General features: G+C 38.7%; 1 protein-coding gene across 2 annotated transcripts in view; it reads right to left on the bottom strand.

The window, feature by feature from the left end:
• Positions 1 to 23382, bottom strand: part of TAF1B (TATA-box binding protein associated factor, RNA polymerase I subunit B) — a 54566-nt gene extending 31184 nt beyond the window's left edge. The window contains exons 1-8 of one of the 2 annotated variants that reach the window (XM_063314467.1): positions 23331 to 23382; positions 22160 to 22258; positions 21670 to 21760; positions 19078 to 19175; positions 17039 to 17137; positions 14086 to 14212; positions 6195 to 6348; positions 5472 to 5571 (exon numbers count right to left, since the gene is read on the bottom strand). In XM_063314467.1, the coding sequence (XP_063170537.1) occupies positions 5472 to 5571; positions 6195 to 6348; positions 14086 to 14212; positions 17039 to 17137; positions 19078 to 19175; positions 21670 to 21760; positions 22160 to 22258; positions 23331 to 23348 (786 nt within the window). In that variant the 5' untranslated portion in view covers positions 23349 to 23382. The remainder of the gene's footprint in view (positions 1 to 5471; positions 5572 to 6194; positions 6349 to 14085; positions 14213 to 17038; positions 17138 to 19077; positions 19176 to 21669; positions 21761 to 22159; positions 22259 to 23330) is intronic. The other variant, XM_063314476.1, reaches the window with a different exon arrangement.
• Between the last annotated feature and the right edge of the window lie 463 nt (positions 23383 to 23845).

The following is a 23845-nucleotide window of genomic DNA, read 5'->3' as shown; positions in this document are numbered from 1 at the left end:
GGCAACACAAAATTTGGCTACTGTGCACATAATGTTTTAGATCCTGAAGAAAATGGTTCGCATAAAAATTAACTGGATTCCCAGGGAATTTATCTATTATGGGCAAAATGTAGATTGACCTAATGTCCCTATAAAATACATGTGAGATGGTTTCAACTTCCTCTTCACCACAAGGGCAGATACGCTTAGTGTGGGCAAAGTCAGGAAATGACTGGGGAGCGGCTTCCGGTGGGAATGGTGGACTGAATGGCTGTGCCCGCAGGTTCAGCGGGTGGAGCTGACAATGCGGTAACTTTTTTCAGGCTCAGGTAGGTGTTCCTGAAGCCCAGAAACGTTCCCTGGATAAAGAAGGACACCTGGAATCATCCCATCTGTCCTCCAAACAGCTGCTTACAGCCAGAAGATTGCAAACAGCGTTTCGCATTTGACTGGTAAGAGCCAGCTGGGAGGCGGGGCCATCATCACTTTCCAAGCCACGCTGTAGCCTTAAAGGGACACCAGGACCAGCCACCCATTTCTAAATCACGAATTTGTATTTTTTTTTTAAGTGTGCATACCCCAAGAGAGGCTTTCTACAGTGAGGAGAAGCTGGTTCTCTTGGTGCTTATAGTTACTTTTGGGATTATTTTTTTTTATAAAGTCTTTTAAGTTTTGGATTTTGTTTTCCTTTCAAAGGAAATTCCAAAGATTGAGTAAACAGTTGTCTTCCTGTTATTATTTTTCTATTAAATTTGAAGATATTCGCCTTTTCCTACATGTTGAATCAGCTGATTTGAACCTTCAGCTTTGTTCTCACTTTCCCTTGAGAACAGTCTGCTATCTCATTCTCACTTTATGTAAACACACTTTGGAATTCTTGCATATCTTCGATTTTCGCTGGTTAAGTTCCTAAGGGGCGCCATAACCTACTGTGTGAGACATGGAGGATTTCGAACAGATTTTTTTCTGACCTTCACCAAGATTTTAAACAGATTTCTTCTGGTTTTTATCAAGCTTTTATGCAAGATATCCAGGTCATTGTAGAAAATATGAGATCTAAAATGTGCCATCAGGTTGGGGATGTGGTGGATGAAATTGAGGAATTTAAGAGCAACAGAAGGGTTTGGTTTTTTTTAAGATTGAGATTTTTATCGAGGTGCTGGATGAAGACTGGATAATGGAGTTGGAGAAATCTATGGGAAAGCATGATCTGCAAGTTGTAAGTCAAATCGATCTCCTGGTGGAATGCCATGAAAAGAACCTGGAATCTTTGAGGGCAGCAGTTGGGTTGTTTGATTCTCTCAAGAAGAAATCTCTGTGCACACTATGGGGATACGTAACTGCTTTGGTTTATTCTGAAGTGGGATAAGGGTTGAAGAATGTTCATCTGGTTTGCTTTAAGGATTTGATTGATGCTATTTGCCTTTAAAGATTTGGATTTACTGTTATGAATTGGCTTTTTTGGGTTTATTAAGATGAAAATTATTAAAACTGTTGTATTAGGGTTAAAGAATGTTTATCTGGTTTGCTTTAAGGATCTGATTGATGTTATTCCCTTTTAAATATATGGAATTACTGTTTTGAGTTGTCTTTGTTTTTTGGGCTTATTAAGATTGGGATTATTAAAATTGTTGTACTATTAATTATAATAGCAGACAACTTAAGTGCTTTTTAATTTGATTCTTAATAGTAGACAGAAATGTATAGAATAGTGGTAGGAAGGGAATAATTTTTTTTTCTCTTGTGTTTCTGCACTTTTTTAGTTTTTTTCTTTGTAGTTTTTTTTTTGTAGTTTTTATTCTTTTCTTGAAACCTAATAAAATTTACTCAAAAAAAAAAAAGGAAATGACTGGGGAGCATCTTGCAATGTTACCCTGTATTCATTTAGTTTATTGATTCTGAGAATGTGGATAGGGTGATCTATGGCATGAGTTCTACAACACATGGACTAGGTCCTTGCTCCACCTGGCTCTTTCAGGAAGCTTGGTGGAATGTGAGGGGTTGAATCCAGCAGGTAGTTAATGCTTCCTTGAGGTATGGGATTATAATGTTCAAGTTGAAGGAGGTTGTGGTGTGTTCCCCTCTAGAAGGGGTCCTTCCTGGATCTGGTTTATCTTGATAACTATAATCAACCTTTTTCAGGAAGTTTGTTGAAAGAATGGTGGGGCCCAACTACAAACCACCCTAGGTGAAAGGGATTATTTAGACACTTGTCAGTTAGGATTCAGACTTGGGTAACAGCCAGAAAGCACACTGGTCACCTTCATGGGTCAGGACCTGGGCAGCTGGGGAGTGTACCCCTTCTGGTCTTTCAATACTATTGTCCAAGATATCTTTCTGGACTGCTGTGGAGAGAAGAGGGAATGGCCTTGAGGGACAGGAAAAAGAGTTGTTACCAAGACAACAGTCAGATAAAAGAGGCCTGAGTCCGGAGCAGGGATGCAATGTGAGTAAACATCTCAGAAAAGCCCCTCCCTAGTTCTCATGAAGATAAAGGGAGGGAGTGGGGAAGCGCATTCAGACTTGCAAGTTTCTGTTACTAAAGCGTTACAATAAAAGTAGTACTGATCTACATGACATTGGATTCCTAGTCTGATCAATCTTGAAGGGCTGACATCAATACAAAATAACTCTTTTTAAAACTACAAGGTATCTGAAATGGTATGACAGCAGCCAAAACTCTGTGAGAGACGAGGTGGGGGCGGTAGAAAAAGAGGAGAGATTGGAGATGAAGGGATTAGAAGAGAATAAGCAGGCTGCCAGCACCAGAGCATTGCTTTTGATGTGTGTTCCCCATTGTGGCCTGCTTACTCTCTTCTAATCATGGGCTTCCTTGCAGCGCAGTAGCCTTGCAAGGACTACCTATAGTCCTCATTTAGCAACTGCCTCATTTAGCAACCATTTGCAGTTACAATGGTGATGAAAAAGTAACTTTATGACCCATCCTCGCATTTACAACCTTCACAGATCTGTAAAGCAAAGGAAAGCTGAAGATTATAAACACACTCATGGTTTCACTTAGTGACAGCTTCACTTAATGACCAAGTTGCCAAACTCAATTGTGAAATGAGGACTACCTGGTTTTACAGGAACTATATGGACAATACATTATCACAAAGTTTTAATGAATTTTCTAGTTTAAAGTGCAAATAGCTTGAAATATCTTTTTCCCCTGTAAACATGCCTAGTCATTAAGGTGCTGGGCTAGAAACCAGGAGTCTGAGTTCTAGTCCTGCCTTAGGCATGAAAGCCAGCTGGGTGACCTTGGGCCAGTCACTCTCTCTCAGCCCAACTGACCTCAAAGGGTTGCTGTTCTGGGGAAAATAGGAGGAGGAAGGAGTATTGGGTATGTTTGCCAGCTTGAGATATTCATAAAAATAATAAAGGCAGATGTCATGAGTAAGGATGGCGAGCAGGGGGCTCCCATCCAGGCTGTTACGTGCATGCGTAGCACTGAAGAATTAGGTAGCCATTCCAAGAGACACCGATCGGGCCCGCCTTAACCTTTGGGGTTTATATGTATGGGTTTTTCCCACGCTTCTTCAGTTTGTTAGGATTCCCTGTTATGTAGCAACAATAAAACACTAGAGACATGTTCCTTGTCTCAGCGTGGTTCCTGGCTGTTAGGACAGAGGAATAAAACTTAAATAAATAAATAAATGCAGAAATAACCATTACTATAGTCACAATTTCTATTTCAAAAACGAATTACAAAAATAAGGCACAATATTTTATTGCAGTAGCATCTGTTGTTGGCACCTGGCATTTGGAACATCATCCTCTCCGAGGTGAGACTAGCCCCAACCTTTTTGGCTTTCTGGAAATTTCTTAAGATGTGGTTTTTCCAGCAGGACTGGGAATCTCTTGGAAACAGGGAGCCTGCGAGATGGCTTTATTATGAGATTTTTAACATTCTCCTGTGGTCTTATTTGATATATTTCCCTTGTTTCTTAATAGTGATTTGTGTTTTTATTGTTCTTTTATTGTATGCCACCCAGGGTCACATTTGTGAGATGGGCAGCTATATAAATTTGATAGATAGATAGATAGGTAGGTAGGTAGGTATTTTCCTCTATTATTGCCAAAAGCCATGGAATTGGAAGCAAATATGGGTGGTTTACTGTGATGTTCTGCAGCACTGATGCTGTGCTTCTGCAACCTGTTGCTGTAGCAATACTTCTAGACCTTAAGATCTCATGGGGAAGAGGGGTAGAATAGAGGGATGGGGAAGAATATGCTACAAAAGATGTTACAGATATCCTATGTCCCACAGGCTGCATAAAGCCCCCAGAACACTGCCAATATTTGTTTATTTTTCACAGAATGATTTTGTTTGTTTACTTGCCATTTTTTTTAAAAAAATGGGTTTCTTAAGTTGTGTGGAACTTAATACATTTTGTCCATCAAGCCACACTAAACAAACCAATGAACAAAAAAGGCTGAACATTTTGGCTTTGCCTCTTGCTGCCCTCAGGGGCAGGATAAAATTAAAAACCCAGAATGGTCCCAACCATAAAAAGGCTGCCTGCCCCTACTGTATATGCAGGTGCATAGCAACTATGATATCACACTGGTGCTCTGTGAGATTCCTTAACTAGATCAACACTCTCAGATGGTCATCTTAATTTTTTGAAATTAAAAAAATTGTAATGCCTTAACCCGTGACAAAATTACAATAGCATAATATGGTTCTATGTGTTATTGTAACATTTAAAATGCCGTAAGATTATTTGTTGTATCAGATTATTTCCCAGCAAACTCTGTATGAAGCAACAATATGGATGTTTTTTTTTCCCCCAAGCTGTTTGATTTCTTTGATACACTGATTTCTAATTTAAGCCATTCGGTACCTTCCAGGTAGGGCAGCCATGAACAGTACTTGCCTTCCAGTTGCTTGGCACTAAGGCCTGAAGAACAGGACTCCATTTGATCAGACCAAAGTCCTACCTAGCCCAGCATCTTGTTCCCCAGAATGACCAAGAAGATGGTTTTGGAAAGCTGACACTAATAGTAAGCACAAGACTATGTTGTGGTGCGTATCAGCCAAGGAGCCCTTCTGTATCTGGAATCCTAACTTTTGATGCACAGATTTAACGATCAATCTTCCTTTGCAGTCCATCCAGTCATTTTTTTCTCCATTGTTTTTAGAATATAAATTACAATATATACTGATTTATATAATTAGTATACATTTCAGTAATAGTTGAATATACATGTAATGCACACAGAAGAGCACTGAAAGACTATCATTATTTAACAAAACTGTATGATCATCATTTAACAAAACTGTATGATCAATAAAAATATCTACTGAGCCACATGTACTAGGTAAAAAGACTGTGCAGTGCTTCTAATTCAATCTCAAACCAGCTATTTTAACATGTTTAACACATGTCCCCATGCACTCTGAAATGACTTCTGGAAATTGAATCCAAAATGCAGTAGAATCCTAACAGATAAATATTCATACACTATGAATCAGTAAGAGTCACCTGTACATGAAAGATCTTAAAGTCAGACCCATACATCTTCATCTCCTCTGGGAAATCTTTAAAAGCATTCAAGTAAGGAATGTGACCATCCATTACCAACCTGGGTTAAGGAAATGAAAGTAAAGTCAATACATGTATTACAGTTTGGTTCACAACACAGAACCAACATTAGTTATAAACTTTTTAAAAATGTGCACATTTCTGACATCCCTAATCCATGTTAAATATTATATTAAGGTTTCTTAATTTATCAGGGATAGCCTTTCCGGCTGCATTCTACTAGCTGAGATATTCTACATGCCAAAATAGGCATGTTTTATGCAGCATGGACAGAGTATTAGGAGACAGACCAATGCAGAAATGTGAATCAGTGCAGGGTGTCTGTTCAACGACCCCTTTTCAAAGACCAATCAAGACACTTTTGTACTGTTTTTGGCTTGCAATTAGTGACTGGTACTAAATTTTTTAATTAGCTCAAACCATTTGGCTTGAATAGCACATATATGTATTTGTAATCAGCCCTGTAAACTGTTCAGTTAAAAAGTTAGTCAATGAATATTTTAAGTATGTGAATCTACTCATTCACAGCTGAATAAAAAAGTGACAAGTTTTACTCAGTGCAACTGATAACTTTTTCTACCCAAAAGCATAACACTGTAATTAAATGCAGAAGTAGAACTAGGATTATAAACAAAATGTTTCATTAGACATTATTTTTATTACCTTAAAAGATCCGATAACGTAATTGATTCTCTCAGCCATAATAATGCCAGATAGCAGAAAGCCAGAGTCATTGGCATTGACAAGCTCAGATCCCCTTTCTTTCTTTTCTGTAAATATGAACTGCCATCCACTGATCCAGACCAGGCAGACCTTCCTACGGAAAGAGTTCCATAAGGTAAAGCAAGCTAACCTTTCTACAGTACACCCAGATGGAAGAAAGCTTCAGAAAGCACAGTTTACACCTCTCTTAAAGTGAACACATTAGCACCCTTACAATGGGTTTAATTTTTCAGCCTAGCAAGGATAGCAAAGGAGCACAGATAATCTTTAAAGATTAACACAAATAATTAAGCTTATGTGACTTTATTTGAAGCACAGCTGGCATATAATAATTAAACTCGTATTCAGCTAAAAATAAGGAACAGAAGAGATAACAGAATTACTTAAAAAGAGAAATAACTACAACTACAAAATAATTATTTTATATATATACATACAATGGCGGAAATATTTCATCAATGAAATATGAACATTTAACTGCAAGACTAGGAGGAAGAAAAGCAGTAACTCTTTCTTGCTTCTGCACCCACAGTATAAGAGGTACTGTAAAATCAGCAACTGTCCCACCTTAGGAACTCATATTTTAAACTGGAGAGAGATCCATTGGACAGTCAACAAAAAATACACAAAGCACATGAATTATTTGTCAAAACAATGCCTGTCCACAGCTTTTATAATAAATATTCAGATTATAAAATGTGTATATGTGCATTCATTTACATACAGAAAGAATGCTGTGAGTCCAAGAAGACCCCCAGATTGCGCATCACTTTTAGAGGGAAGTGCTACCCCATCCCTTCAGCAAAGGATCGTTACCTTGTCGTGGTGCTGGAGCTTGAGCACCTCAATGATGCCATGAGCTAAACTGTGAAGGGCCACCCAAGATGGGAAGGTCATGACAGAGAAGTCAGACTAAATGCGATCCCTGGGGAAGGTAATGGCAACCCACCCCAGTATTCTTGCCGTGAAAACTAAATGGATCAGTACAACCAGAGATATGTCGGTATACCATCAGAAGATGAGACCCCCAGGTCGGAAGATGGTCAAAATGCTACTGGGGAGGAACAGAGGATGAGTTCAACTAGCCCCAGATGTGATGACGCAGCTAGCTCAAAGCCGAAAGGACGGCTAGCGGCCGACGGTGCTGGTGGTGAACGGCAAATCCGATGTTCTAAGGATCAACACACCATTGGAACCTGGAATGTAAGGTCTATGAGCCAGGGCAAATTGGATGTGGTTCTTGGTGAGATGTCAAGATTAAAGATAGACATTTTGGGCGTCAGTGAACTGAAATGGACTGGAATGGGCCACTTCACATCAAATGACCACCAGATCTACTACTGTGGACTAGAGGACCACAGAAGAAATGGAGTAGCCTTCATAATTAATAGCAAAGTGGCTAAAGCTGTGCTTGGATACAATCCAAAAAACAATAGAATGATCTCAATTGGAATTCAGGGCAAGCCATCTAACATCACAGTGATCCAAATATATGCCCCAACCACAGATGCTGAAGAAGCTGAAGTAGAGCAGTTCTATGAGGACCTGCAGCACCTACTGGACAACACGCCTAAAAGAGATGGTATTTTCATTACGGGAGACTGGAATGCTAAGGTGGGCAGTCAAATGACACCTGCAATTACAGGTAAGCATGGCCTGGGAGAACAAAACGAAGCAGGACATAGGCTGATAGAATTTTGCCAAGACAACTCACTCTGCATAACAAACACTCTCTTCCAACAACCTAAGAGACAGCTTTATACAGGGACTTCACCAGATGGACAACACCAAAATCAGATTGACTACATCCTTTGCAGCCAAAGGTGGCGGACATCTATACAGTCAGTAAAAACAAGACCTGGAGCTTACTGTAGTTCAGATCACGAACTTCTTCTTGCACAATTTAGGATCAGACTCAAGAGATTAGGGAAGACCCACAGATCAGCTAGATATGAGCTCACTAATATCCCTAAGGAATATGCAGTGGAGGTGAAGAATAGATTTAAGGGACTGGACTTAGTAGGTAAGGTCCCGGAAGAACTATGGACAGAAGTTCGCAACATTGTTCAGGAGGTGGCAACAAAACACATCCCAAAGAAAGAGAAAACCAAGAAGGCAAAATGGCTGTCTACTGAGACACTAGAAGTAGCCCAAGAAAGAAGGAAAGCAAAAGGCAACAGTGATAGGGGGAGATATGCCCAATTAAATGCAAAATTCCAGAGGTTAGCCAGAAGAGATAAGGAATTATTTTTAAACAAGCAATGCGCGGAAGTGGAAGAAGACAATAGAATAGGAAGGACAAGAGACCTCTTCCAGAAAATTAGAAACATCGGAGGTAAATTACAGGCCAAAATGGGTATGATCAAAAACAAAGATGGGAAGGACCTAACAGAAGAAGAAGAGATCAAGAAAAGGTAGCAAGAATATACAGAAGACCTGTATAGGAAGGATAACAATATCGGGGATAGCTTTGATGGTGTGGTCAGTGAGCTAGAGCCAGACATCCTGAAGAGTGAGGTTGAATGGGCCTTAAGAAGCATTGCTATAACAAGGCAGCAGGAGATGACGGCATCCCAGCTGAACTGTTCAAAATCTTGCAAGATGATGCTGTCAAGGTAATGCATGCTATATGCCAGCAAAGAATGGCCATCAGATTGGAAAAAATCAACTTATATCCCCATACCAAAAAAGGGGAACACTAAAGTATGTTCAAACTATCGAACAGTGGCACTCATTTCACATGCCAGTAAGGTAATGCTCAAGATCCTGCAAGATAGACTTCAGCAATTCATGGAGCGAGAATTGCCAGATGTACAAGCTGGGTTTAGAAAAGGCAGAGGAACTAGGGACCAAATTGCCAATATCCGATGGATAATGGAAAAAGCCAGGGAGTTTCAGAAAAACATCTATTTCTGTTTTATTGACTATTCTAAAGCCTTTGACTGTGTGGACCATAACAAATTGTGGCAAGTTCTTAGCGGTATGAGGATACCAAGTCATCTTGTATACCTCCGGAAGAATCTGTATAACGACCAAGTAGCAACAGTAAGAACAGACCACAGAACAACAGACTGGTTTAAGATTGGGAAAGGATTACGGCAGGGCTGTATACTCTCACCCTACCTATTCAACTTGTACGCAGAACACATCATGCGACATGCTGGGCTTGAGGAATCCAAGGCTGGAGTTAAAATCGCTGGAAGAAACATTAACAATCTCAGATATGCAGATGATACCACTTTGATGGCTGAAAGCAAAGGGGAACTGAGGAGCCTTATGACGAAGGTGAAAGAAGAAAGTGCAAAAGCTGGCTTGCAGCTAAACCTCAAAAAAACCAAGATTATGGCAACCAGCCTGATTGATAACTGGCAAATAGAGGGAGAAAACGTAGAAGCAGTGAAAGACTGTATTTCTAGGTGCGAAGATTACTGCAGAATCAGAAGACATTTAATCCTTGGGGAAGAGCAATGACAAATCTCAATAAAATAGTTAAGAGCAGAGACATCACACTGACAACAAAGGTCCGCATAGTTAAAGCAATGGTATTCCCAGTAGTTACATATGGCTGTGAGAGCTGGACCATAAGGAAGGCTGAGAGAAGGAAGATAGATGCTTTTGAACTGTGGTGTTGGAGGAAAATGCTGAGAGTGCCTTGGAATGCAAGAAGATCAAACCAGTCCATCCTCCAGGAAATAAAGCCAGACTGCTCACTTGAGGGAATGATATTAAAGGCAAAACTGAAATACTTTGGCCACATAATGAGAAGACAGGACACCCTGGAGAAGATGCTGATGCTAGGGAGAGTAGAAGGCAAAAGGAAGAGGGGCTGACCATGGGCAAGATGGATAGATGATATTCTAGAGGTGACGGACTCGTCCCTGGGGGAGCTGGGGGTGGTGACGACCGACAGGAAGCTCTGGCGTGGACTGATCCATGAAGTCACGAAGAGTCGGAAGCGACTGAACGAATAAACAACAAACAGCTACCCCATCCAAGACTAGAAATAATGGAAATTTTACTTCAAAGTATCTGGAAGGTATCCTACTGCCCAATTCAGCAAGTTAGCCATATAGGCTCACGATTTTCTGATGTGTACATTTAATCTCTGCCATAAATAGTTCGAAGATATATTTTATAGCATTTCTGGGCCAGAAACCAGGAGTCTGTGAATTCTAGTCCCGCCTTAGGCATAAAAGCTGGCTGGGTGACCTTGGGCCAATCACTTTCTCTCAGCCCAACTCACCTCACAGGGTGGTTGTTGTGGGGAAAATAGGGGGAGGAAGGAGTATTAGGTATGTTCACCGCCTTGAGTTATTTGTAAAAATAATAAAGGTGGGATAGAAAATAAATAAATAAAATGAGAATTTTATTAGATTTAGTACAAAGATAAAAACTACAAAAAAGCAAAATGACTACAAAAAGAAAGAAGAAACTAAAAGTGTAAAAACACAAAACGAGAAAAAATGTTTTAGATTACAAAAAGAGGTGACTTTTGACTTTTAACAGCAAGAATATACAACGTTATAATCAATCCCTTACTCTTTATTAAACCAAAATCACATTATTTCTCTAAATCATTCTATTAGCACATTATAAAAATCACTAAATAGATTTGCTCCTTCCACTTATATTAAAAGAAAAGAATACAAACCTCCTAGTCAATTTCCCCCCTAAAATAACATTTATTTAATTATTTCCTTCCTACTACTATTGTATACTTTTCTATCTGCTACAGTAAAGAACAAACTAAAAAGCATGTAAATTGTCTGCCATTATAAATAATAATACAACAATTATAATAATCTTAATCATATTAAGCCTAAAACCAAACATTACTATATCTTATTAAACTTAATCCAAATCATTAAAGAGGTCAAACAAGCCCTAAAAGCAATCCAAATAATTATTCTTAAGCCCTTACCCCACTTCAAAATAAACCAGAGCACTTACATATCTCCACAACATACACAAGGCATTTTTCATAAAGAAATCAGACAACCCAACTACCCGCTTTAAAAACTCTGACTTCTCAGCAGAAAACCTCCCATTGATAACAACCCCTTTTCTATAATGTTCCATCAAAAGACAATCTCACTCATGGCTTGCAATTCGTTCTGTTCCTTGAAATTCGACAGCTCAACTGCCCAATTGTCTGGCATTTTAACAGAAGCCTCAATCTCGCTGTTAATAGAAACATTTCCATCGTTGTTCAGGTCTTCAATTTCTTCCACAACATCCCCAGCAGGATGACACATTTTGGAACTGATGTTCTCTACAATGTCCCAAATATCTTGCATAATGACTTGACACGAATCATAAAGAATCTGTTCAAGCTCACAATGAAAATCCAAAAAAAGTCTGCTTGAAATCCTCCATGTCTCAGGCAGTAGATTATGGCACCCCCTAGGTACTTAACTAGCGAAAGTAGGAGTTAATGGAAAATTTCCGAAAAAAGTTTAAACAAGTGAAAGTACAATGATAGGTAGTCCCAAAGAAAGTAGCAGGAGAAAGCTAAAAGTTCAGAACAGCAGATTCAATGTGTAGGAAAATAGTAAAATCTTCAAATTTAATGCAAAAATAATAACAGGGAGACGATTACGTATTCTCAACCCTTCTTAATATTTGGATGGAAAGCAAAATCCAAACCTTAAAAAGAATTTTTTTAAAAATCCCCAAAATAATGATAAGCACCAAGACAGCTTGCTTCTCCTTGCTGTGAAAAGCCTCTCTTAGGGTACATAAACCTAAAAAAAAATTGGGTGGTTTAGAAATGGAGTGGCTGGTCTTAGTGTCCCTTAAAGGCTACAGCATGGCTTGGAAATGGTGACATCACAGCCTCCTAGCGGCTCTTACCAGATTAGCACGATGCTGTTTACAATCCTTTGGCTGCAAGTTGCTGTTCTGGAGGACAAATGAGATAATTCTGAGCATTTTCTTTATCCTTGAAAATGCTCCAGGGCTTCAGGAAAAACCTGTCTGAGCCCAAAAAAAACCTGCCATGTTGTCAGTTCTGCCTGCAGAGCCCGCAGACACAGCTGTTCAGTCTGCCATATTCCCACCAGAAGTCCTTCGATTTTATAGCATATTTTTATCACACTGAGAGCCAGTGTGATTTAGTAGTTAAGGTTAGGACTAGGAGCAGGGAGACCCAGGTTCTAGTTCATCCTCAGCCATGGAATCACTGGGTCACTCTTTCAGCCCAAACTACCTCACAGAGTTGTGGTGGTGGTGGTGGTAGTGGTGATAAATAGAAGGACATAACATATATGCCATATGCTCTTGAATGAAGGAAGGACACAAATCTAACAAATTGAGACCTAGCAATATCTTACACAGAAACATATTACAAAATCTCAATGGGACAATTGTATAATTTGCCATCTTTTCCAAAATGTAGCAATGAAGACTGTGAGCTATTCATATTTCCTATGGATCATATTTAATTTTCAATGAATACTTTTAATTAAGGTGTTAAATCCATTAATAGCAGCAGCTCAATATCAAGCTGCCTTTACTGTCTTTAAACAAAGTGATTGAATATAGTTACTAAGAAAATATACTCTAGATCATGGCTTCTAAAAACCTAGAAGGAAACACAAGAATAGTTTTGAGCGTGATGTATATGTGAGTCACAGAACAAAAACTATGAAGCTCAGTTAATTTTTTTAGTCATCAGTTTTGCCTTCTTTTACATACAGGCTGTGTCTTAAAAGTACCGCTGATATAAATTCTATAACTAACCAGATTAAGTCCAAAATGCAATTCTTTGTGCCCTGTTTTTAGCCATCATGTTAACAACATCATGCTAGCAATCCTTCATTTTATTTATTCTAGATTATACAAAATATATTCGACAGTCAGCACTAAATCTTATTCAACATACAATTTCAGACCTGTCATAACAACCCACAAATTTAATAGGCTTCCCATTAATGTCTACATACCTGCATCAAATAGAAGATTTCAATGTGCCAGCTTCATTAACAGTTAACTAAACATTTCAAAACCCCAAGATCCCATAATGCCTAATTGGTAGAGAAGCCCCCCAGCTACTAGCAAGATACTTGGAAAGATGCGACTCTAGAATTTGAGGATTCAGATTTAATTTTCCCCTCATTATTATTTACCCACGTAGATCTATTTTTAGGCCTAGATTCTGTCTAATTTATTCATCATACATAGTAAAAAGAAAGGAGATCACACAGTGTTGATGGTCTTCTATATGATATTGTTAGAGCTTCTATGGCAATGATAGGACAGTTTCCATATATTTTTATATAACATACTACTGTTTGTTAATCCTATTGGGCAGCCTGGATAATTTATCAATGCACTATAAATGAATCTTAATAAAAAAACACACATTTTTGGGAAGCTGGTGCAAGTCTAAGTGACAGCATGACCTATAAAATCTATGATAAAATCACCTTCTCCCTGGTATTTGCTTCAGCACTAGATCAGCCACAAAACTGACTTGTTCAAGTAGTTTTCTGGGACCTTCCAAATGTGTTGTAATACATCCATCATTATTCCTAGCCAGAATAACCATACTTTGAAATGTACTAAATCCACCGACAGAGCTCTAGATTGGGGAATATTGCTCAAGAAGACTTCCTTGGAGTCTTCTGCAACACACAGGAATTCCAAGTGAGTCTGGCAGTCAATAAATGGTTTTTTTTCATTATTCTTATGGTTAAAGACCACATTTTCTATAATGTTTCTATACAGACATCATGACTGTATGCTTAAGTCTCCAAAGTAATCAAGTAGAAATATATTTTCATATCTAAACTAACTACACAAAAAACTAAACAAGGTACATTTGTCTTACCTGATGCTTCGCTAATAGAAGAAGCAGCACCAGAGCTAAATTCTGGTATCACATCTGTATCACTTGCTGAACAAGCCAAGTTAATCAGACTAGTAGTTTCAACTTCTGTTTCAGGGTCAGTGTGCTGCTTAAAAAAACAATAATAGTTGTGTAAGACTCCAATAACTTAACCCAGAGTTCAAGGGGATTCTTTTTTCTTTACTAAAGCAAGTCTTACTTTTCAAAAAATCAGTTAAGTTTAAATTGCCAAGCAAAATATCAAACAGCACATATTTTTAGAAAGTGTGCATTTTGCACAAAGTTAGTGCAAAATGATTTCCATAAACACTAGAACTGTAAGTGTATTGTTTGTTTTTTACTGATTTTCTTACAAAATGCAAGTAGAACAAAAACAACAAAAATATATTATCAACAATTCAACCAGAACTATATGTTATAAAAACTAAATACAACAAATAACACAGATACAAAAGAAAAATGGAAGACTAAACATTTTAAACACAGAGAGTGTAAATCAGTTGTAGATAATTCAAGTCACCATTACTTTTATACCAACTGGTTCACAGTAGGTGTAAGAGTAAGTAAGAGACATAATTTTCTTTGGGTTATTAAGCTCACGTCAATATAGGTAATCCTTGCTTACAGACCCTAATTGGGACTGGCAACTCTGCCACTAAGCAAAGCGGTTACTAAGTAGGGAATCATGTGACCATGACTGTGCTTTCTGGCTGGAAAGAGACAAGACTAGGCAGTTTCACAGAAAGCAAGCAATTTCTGTAAGCGATCTCTTCTTTGCCTGACCCTTTCCCACTGCTGGTACGATCACATTGCTTTTGATGTGTAGAAGATCAAACAGCTTACTCTCTTGAAATCCCTCTCCAATCTCTTTGCTCTGCAGGGGAGGGGGAAGGGTCAGGCAAAGGAGAGATTGCCTACAGAAATTGCTTGCTTTTTTTCTCCCTCCCTTTGCAGAGAGGAGAGATTGGAGAGAAAGAGATTTCAAGAGAGTAAGCTGTTTGCTCTTCTATAAATCAAGAGCAATGTGATTGCACCTGCAGTGGGAAAGGGTCAGGCAAAGGAGAGATTGCCTACAGAAATTGCTTGCTCCCCCCACTAATTGCAGAGTGGAGCAATTGGTGACAAAGGGATTTCAAGAGAGCACTGTAAGCTGTTTGCACAGCATGCCCATGGCTCCTAGTCCTGGGCTGCCAGCAAACTGCATTTCTTTCAATGTATAGAAGAGCAAACAGCTTACTTTCTCGCAATCCCTCTCGCCAATCTCTCTGCTCTGCAACGGATAAAAGAAAGAAAAAACCAAAGGTCAGGCACAGGACAATGCATACTGCCTGTAATGGCAATCACATGACTGAGGGACGCTGTGAAGGTTGTAAATGGTCGTAAATGGGCCGTAAAGTTATTTTTTCAGCAACATCGTAACTTCGAATAGTCGCTGAACTAATGGTCGGTAAGTGAGGACTACTTGTAGTCTCATGTAGTCACAAATATAAGCATTCACATATAATCTATGCTTAAATTACTGAATTACAGTAAGAACACGTGTACTCTTCCACAGCGGTACTCTTCCCCTTTCTTTTCATGAAGTTTATGTGAAATAAAATTATAAATTCTGGGACAAGTCCAATTTAAAATACTGGGTGAGGACGATCTATGTTCTGTCCAACCCAGTGTTTAGCACAGTCAGATTAGAACAGAACAGCGTGCTGTTCCCATTGTCAGTAATAGATAAGAAAATGCTGACTGAACCAACAAACTAACTGTAAAGTATTATTTAATTGAACATTTGTTAGATTTCTCTTGCCTGAAAGACAGCATATATGACTCCATCTGCTGGATTTAATACCTCCAAGAAAAAACTAAAAAATAACTTCTTACTGCTAAAAATCGTAAAACTGCAAAATAGTTATTAAATAGCACTTTGAAATAAGGAGTTTGTCTGCAAATTTGTACTACTCTTATTGATAGTTCTACAGGTAGTCCTCACTAAACAGCAGTAATCCATCACTAAGTGATGCCATCATAAAGCACATCATGCGACAGCATTGCTTCAATTCCAGCAGTCTATGTTGCCAGCTTCCAACAAGTAAAGTCAGTGGGGAAGCTGGCAGGAAGTTACAAATCCCAGGAGGCTCGCAAGCAGGCCAGGGGGCAGGCGATGAGTGCTATGGAGTGTAGCAGGGGGGCACTGCAGTGCTGCATGAGTGTGGGTGGGTGTGGGAAGGGGCACTGTGCAAGCAGGTATCAGAAGAGGCGCTAAACAAGTGGGCATGGGAAGGGGTGCTGTTGTAAGTGTGAGCCAGTTGCCAAGTGCCTGGATCGCGATCATGTGACCACAGGGGGTGTTGGGATGCTGGCACAGCCAGAACTTCGAGGACCAGTTGTAAGTTCCCCTTGTTCAGCACCATTACAACTTCAAACAGTCACTGAACAAATGGTTGTTAACTGAGGATTACCTGTACCTTTCACCAAAGACCTGAAGTACTGATATATTTAAAAAAACACCAACCCCTGTGGATTTTTAAACAATGATGAACTATGTGACAATGTAAGTTTTCATGGACTTAAGCCCCTTCATTAATTACATCAAATGATGTACACAAAAATTTGTTCTACATAATACCTCTTAATACTTAAGGCATCACAAGCACCACTGTCTTTGCTACATCAAACTAATATTCACCTTCTGGAAACAGTTACATATTTTAACTATTATTTAATAAAGCACAGAAAATGTACTGAAACCAGAATATTTAGGAATTCTTTAAAAAATTACTACAAAAATAGCTTATTTTGCCAAAGATAATAGCAAATAACATACATTTTCAAGGAACTGCAAGAAAAGTGTGATTTGTAATTTAAGCTTGGGTGTTTATGTTTATATAACTGTATCAGTGTGAAGAAGGTGGTTATTATTTCTCCTGAACACTATACTTACTGATAAAATATCTTGAGTAATATCATTGACAGGCTTGTCACTGTAATCCTGTTTGCTTTTATGAAGATATCTTTTCCAAAAATTATACAGAACTTCATCCTGATAAGAACCAGCATGTTATTCATAAATATTAGTATACAGGAAGCTTTCTCATTCATAAATTTTGATGAGGATGTCTAGAATTTACATTAAACCAACCATGGATTTTGTTGTTATTTTAATGCTTTAGAAATAAAAAATATAAAAAGGAAAGAGGAAAAAAGTGACACATTCATTCAAGCATTAAAATTTGACACATGAAATAATATCAATAAGACTTTTTTGGTTCTGACCCATGTTTGGTAAATTCACTGGTCTTCATATACTGATATATGAAGAACTGTAGTATGTAATTCAAAATTGCACCTTTAAAACACATTAATTTTTCCAAAACCATATTAAAAATCTATTGACAGTAAACCGAAATAGAACAATTTTGGGACATTCTACACTTCCAGCATAATGATGTTACTGTAACTGTCAGCCTTTTTAAAACATTCTCAGGTTTCCAATCAACATGAACAAAAACCTTTTGTTGAATTAGTCTCATTTTAATATTATAGGCAATATATTTAATATTCTTTGAAAACTTTTAACACTTGATTTGCTAATATGGGGTATTCCAACTTTTTATTTCAAACTTCATGCAAATAACTGATGTCTATTCAATGAACAATACTTTTTAATTATTTAATAAAAATACTGCAAGTTTAGAATCACCCAAAGCATGGTTCAATGCAGATAGTAATTTAGGAATTTAAAAACTGCTTATTTGGACCAAATTGTTAAATCGAACGGTATTTTTATATTTATTTATATTTCAAATTTTGTCACCGCCCATCTTGTGCGAAGCAACTTTTTTATTATTTTTATTGGATATATTGCCATCCTTACTCAATAATTCAAATTGGTTAAAAATGATGGGTAATAAGCTCATCTGAAGTATTAATATCTCTATTAGCCCATAACTTTAAAAAGATTTACCTACTTCTAGAGTAGGAGGCCCTTCAGTCACGCATCTCCTAGTCATCTCTCAAGTGCATTACTGAAATGCACTGTCCGTGGGACTGCCCTAGAAAACTACTTGGAAGCTACAACTGGTCCAGAATGTGGCAGCACCGGCAGCGGTAGACGTGTCACGTTATCTTATGTGTCATCCCTGCTTTGTGAGCTGCACTGGTTACCCGTTGGCTTCTGGGTGCAATTCAAGGTGCTGATCATTACCTATAAAACCCTACATGGCCCAGGGCCTGGTTATGTGAGGGATTGTCTAATGTCAGATAATTTCTGCCTGCCCAGTGAGATCAAGCAGAGTGCGTACATTCCAGGTCCCATCAATTAAACCAAGTCTATCAGGACCTAGGAAGCACACCCTCTCTGTTGCAGCACCTGCCCCCTAGAGCAGCATCCCCTGGAGATTTGTATGGCTTCCACTCTACAGCTGTTCTTCAAATTGTTAAAAATGTGGTTCTGCTCCCAAGCCTGGGATTAGGGTGGATGCCCAGCCTTTGTTAGCTTTTTGTTGGTTTGGGATATGTTTGGTTGTTTATTTTTCCAGACATGCATGTTTTTTAATTGTTTGGTCTTTGTTTGTATTGTAAGCTGCCCAGAGTTTTCTGGGTGTTGGGCAGTCTCCAAATCTAATAAATAAATAAAGTTACCACCATCCCAATCATTGTATGATAACTGCAATACAAAGAAAATATAGAGTATTATCCTCCCCATAAAGCCTTCCTAAAAATTATCAATTACTTGAAATACTTGAAATGTGTATAACAGATGTTTGTGAGGCTTGTCCTTCTTGTTCTAAATCAAGGTTCAATATTATATACAAAAAAAATACAAACCCATTATGTGGGCTTTTTAGTTTTGTTTTCCTTAGTGTGTGTTGCATAAATGTAGCCACAGCCTAGCATACTGTGTAAACCCAGATAACTGCTTTATTTTTAAAATGGTTAAGCAAACCATGATTAACCTCATTACTGAACAGAGCAAAATACCTTCATCTGAGAAGAAACTCCTAAAGACTGCAGAGCTTCTGCTTGCTTCTGAAGAATATATTGAAAGCCTTCACATATGAACCATTCCCAACCTTTATCTAAAAAATTAATGGAAAGTGATATCCTATGAGTAGCTTATACTTGTCAGGACTCAAATTATATCAGTTAGAAACTTTAGAATGGATTCTTAAACATAGATTTTTTTTTATTAGGGAACAAATACTGAAAATAGACAAAAATAAATTGCACAATTAGCATCTACCTTCCAGACAGACCTAGAAGTTGACAGTGGCAAACCATTTCTATATCATGCCAAAAATACTGCCTGGATGTGTCCATGTAAGGCACTGGGGGTCAAACTTCATTCAAAAGTGACCTTCCTTTAACCAGATATAACAAAAACTAGCCGTTATACTCAAATAACGATCTATTATATAAATTGCCCTATCCAATTAGATGCTTTTACTCTTCTTTCTTACCATTTTTCATTCACTATCAGCTATCAATTGAGCCTTGATGGTAGCAAAACTATAAATGTTTACATAGATCAACACAGATAGGGATGTAAATGTTACATCCATGTTAACCCATGGCCTGAGGAAAAAAACAGGTTTTAAGGGTTTTTTGAGGTCATGATGGAGGCATGTGAGTCTCAGGGGGGAATGTTGTTCCTGAGAGCAGGAGTGGAGACAGAGGAGGCATGTTTCCTGGGTCCCACTTTATCAATGTGATCCAGAGTAGGCTGATTCTGTCAGACCAAACAGCACAGGCAGACACTAAGAAAGACAGTCCCTCAAGTAACTAGGCTCTATGCCATGAAGGGCTTAAAAGGTGATTATCAGCACCTTGAATTGCACCCAGAAACTTACTGGTAACCAGGGCAGTCCCTGAAGCAGAGGCGTTCATGATATACCAATTGCCTGGCTAACACATTCTAGACCAGCTGCAGCTTCCAAGTGGTCTTCAAAGACAGCTCCATGTACAGAGCATTACAACAGTCCATATGCAAGATGACCAAAGCATAAATATCCAAAGAGCCGCCTAGTCCACAGAAGGGAGCAAGTGGCACCCAAAATGAATCTGTGCAAAGGCCATCTTGGCCACAGCTGCCACCTGCTCCTCAAGTAGCAGCTAAAGTCCATGAACACCCCCAAATCATGCACCAGCCCCAAGTAGAGCAGTGCCATCCTATTCAGGACTAAGGATGGATGATCTCTGGATACAGGGGGCCCAAACAAGCGCAACCACTTAGTCTTGTCAGAGCTGAGTTTGACCCTGTTTCTCCCCATCCAGATCCTCACAGCCTCCAGACACTGGGATAGCTCGTTGATACCATTGCTTAGTCAGCCAAGAATTGAGATATATATACTGGTATCATGAGTATGCTGTCTATCGTCCGAACTGATAGATGACCTCACCCAGCAGATTCATGTAGATTTTAAAGAGAAGGGGCAAGAGTATCTAGCTGTGTGGCACCCCACTTTTCAGGGGCATTAGGCTCAATCTCTTCCCTCCATCAACACCATCTGGAAGTAACCATGAAGAAAGGAGAACTCCTGCACTACAGTGTCCCCTACAACTCATTCCCACAGGTGGTCCAGAAGGATACCTTGGTCAATACTGTTGAAGGCCATTAAGCAATCAAGAACTAGGACCCTTGTACCATCCCCATCCCAGCTCCATCAAAGGTCACTGAAAAGCATGACCAATGCTGTTTCAGTGCCATACTGTATCCTGGTCTAAAACACAACTGAAAAGGATTGAGATAATCCATTTTCTCCAGGACCCCTTTTATAAATTGCTGTGTATCCATGTGTCTACAAGACCAGATTTTCTTTAAACTGAAGCTTAAATTTTCACACTATGAAGATTAATATAATATAAAGTATTGCTCTGTGTATAATCCCTTTAGCCTGTGTTCTTAATCATTACAAGTGAATGGCAAAGTACTTTGTGCCCTAGAAAATGCTAGAAGTTGAAAAACAATGGCAAGGGTTGCAATATTTTTCTTTTAATTTTTTTTTATAATGCAAGGGTGGAGAAAACTGTTTAGATCCAAAAACTAGATCAGCTCTCTCATATAATCTGGAGGAGCCATAGCCAATTTGCATGTTTTGTCTGAATACATTTGGCGTGCATGAGCCTATTATTACTCTATACTGAATACTCTTCCTATGTATAGTTGTCTTTAACAAATACCAGTCCTAATGCACTTTTAACAGTATTATGATTCTGAAACACTTATCCTCAATTTTGAAAATAAAAAAATCAGATTCTGAAAAGTAGGCTTGCGAAGCATGACTCAGAAAACATAATAACATTGTCTCTATATAAATTATACATTCCAGATTCATACCATTGTGTATCCATGTGTAGAGGATTTGATTTTTTTAAAACTGAAGATTAAACTCTTACCCTAAGAATATCCCTGTGCCCCACAGATTATACTGATCACCCCTGCTGCAGAACTGACATGAACAAGCACAGCATGTTGGATGAGATGACTGTAAACTTGTCCAGCATTAGCTGTATATGGTGGGAAAGATCAATATTCCATACTTTTATAACAAATTGATAAAAGATAAATCTTACCAAATTTATTCTTTCTTTTTCTTAATCCTCTAGAGATAGACTGTGCCCTTGCATTAGTTGTAACATCACCAGTTAGAACTTCTCTAGTCTTCTGCAAGAGAGTTTTGAAAATATCTAATGTTAATAAGCATGCCCAGGATTATTCAGCCTTTTTACATTTACTTTAATTAAGCAACAGTCACCTTGGGATGGAAAATATAGTAAGCAGGATCTATGCACACAGCTGTCATCAAGGCAGGCTTTCATTTGGCTAGGAACCTGTAACAACTTTGCAAAACGCTCCTGAATGCCTGAGTTACTAGGCCCCAATATGTGCCCACATCCAGTGCCAATCATTCTCTCATATAGATAGCTGCAGCTAAAACAACTAAATCAGTTCTACAATTATTTAAGAAGTTCACATATTATGTTCATGTATTTAATCTTTAAAGATTTACACGTAAAATTAAGGCGAGTTTTGAAATGCGGAAAGAAATAACAGCAACCTTACTTCTATTACAGTGTGACAAGATGTGCAATAAAATCTGCCTTCTTCTGTAATGCTCCAGCTGACAGCAGAACAATATCCACAAGGTTCATTGTAGTCTCTCTATAACAATGTGAAATGTGAAAATATTTTCCATTGTGTCCAAATGCACAAAGCTATAAAGTACTATGGTAACAACATTTAAGAAAAATATTTCAGCATATTACAGCAAGCATCTTATTTAGTCATAATATACAGTCTGCATATAATTTGGTTTTTTAAAATGGTCATGCATATCTTCAGGTAAATTCAGGGTGATTTCCTTCAACTAAGCATGTATAAAATTGCACTATGCAACATACAGTCCTATGTATGCTTACTAGACAAAAGTCCCCTTCATCACAGTGGAGTTTATTTCATATAAACAAAGTGCTACCATCACTGTTATGCAACTAAACATTTACCCTCACAATTGCGCTTCTTCTGTTTTGCAGCTCAAATCCACAAACCAGGCTGCACACCTGGGGGAGGGCATAAGATGGTGGAAAGGGAATAGCTGATAGATACAATCAACTACACTCCACTACTAAGATGCACTAAGGTGTATCCTGTTAATGTATTTATCTTTAATAAACATGACTTCGGCACACACACACTTGGTTTTCAATGTTTTAAAATATACTCTTTTTTCCTGATCTAAATGATGCGAGGAACAGCAGCATAGGAGAGTGTTGGCAATCCCAACACATTACAGAAGGATGGAAATTCAAGCAACAAATGGAAAAGATCAAATTAGGAGCACAATATCCAGACGACCACTAGATGGCTGTAAAGATTTTTCTGTGCCTCTTTACTGCTGCCATGTACATACTGGTCGTCCAGATTTTTGCATCCAGATCGTAACCCGTAGGTTAAGTTTTCCCTCAAGCTGTGTCTTTCTTCTCAAAAATTCCTGAATTCAACCAATTAAACTTTCTCCAGCATGGCTCTGAAATAAAAGCAAATAGCCTCCAATAGCTACTGACAACCTGTTAAAGACAGAGGACACATGCTTTAAAAAGAGATAAAATTATTTTCCCGCTCACTCCCGCCTTGTTTTTTCCTCAAAGTGCAATATGCACTTCCTAGTCCTCATGTGCGTTGCTGAAATTACGCCTACGCCGCCGCCAACCCCCCAGGTACGTTCCAACCTCACCGCGTCCTCTTCTTCCATCGCGTGCTCCGGTTCATGCGCTAACGATCACCGCGACTGCGCCATAGCAACCAACTTTTGATGCCGGGAAGCAACGGAAACAGCTACCGGCCGGGAAACGAGACCTCGAGCTCTTGGGTTCCGAGGTTGGTAATAAAAGCGGCCGCTTTCTGCATTACCATGGTTTACTTATAACTGCGAGCTTGAAGGCCGAGGGTTTTAAGCTGCGTAGGTCTTAAATCGAAGTCCAAGTTATTTTCAGAGAAGATAGGAGGAAAAATAGTTTAAGAAACACTGAGATAGAGTTCTAGAGACCCAAGTTTATGTTGTGTGTGAATCTCCCCCCCATTACAGCCACTTCAGTAGGGAGTAATCCTTGCCCCCCAGATGTTCCTGAATCCTGGCACCTGTCACTACTAGTCTTCTAGACTGAAGTGCTGAAAATTGGAAGTTTAGCAAGATCTAGAGGAACGCATGTTACTTATTTCTGCTAGAGATCAAAAGCCTCTGATTCTATT

This window comes from Candoia aspera, chromosome 1 (genome assembly GCF_035149785.1).
Source record: "Candoia aspera isolate rCanAsp1 chromosome 1, rCanAsp1.hap2, whole genome shotgun sequence".
Lineage (NCBI taxonomy): Eukaryota > Metazoa > Chordata > Lepidosauria > Squamata > Boidae > Candoia > Candoia aspera.
The sequence above is the reverse complement of the archived record's forward strand: the minus strand, read 5'-3'. Positions and strand labels throughout refer to the sequence as shown.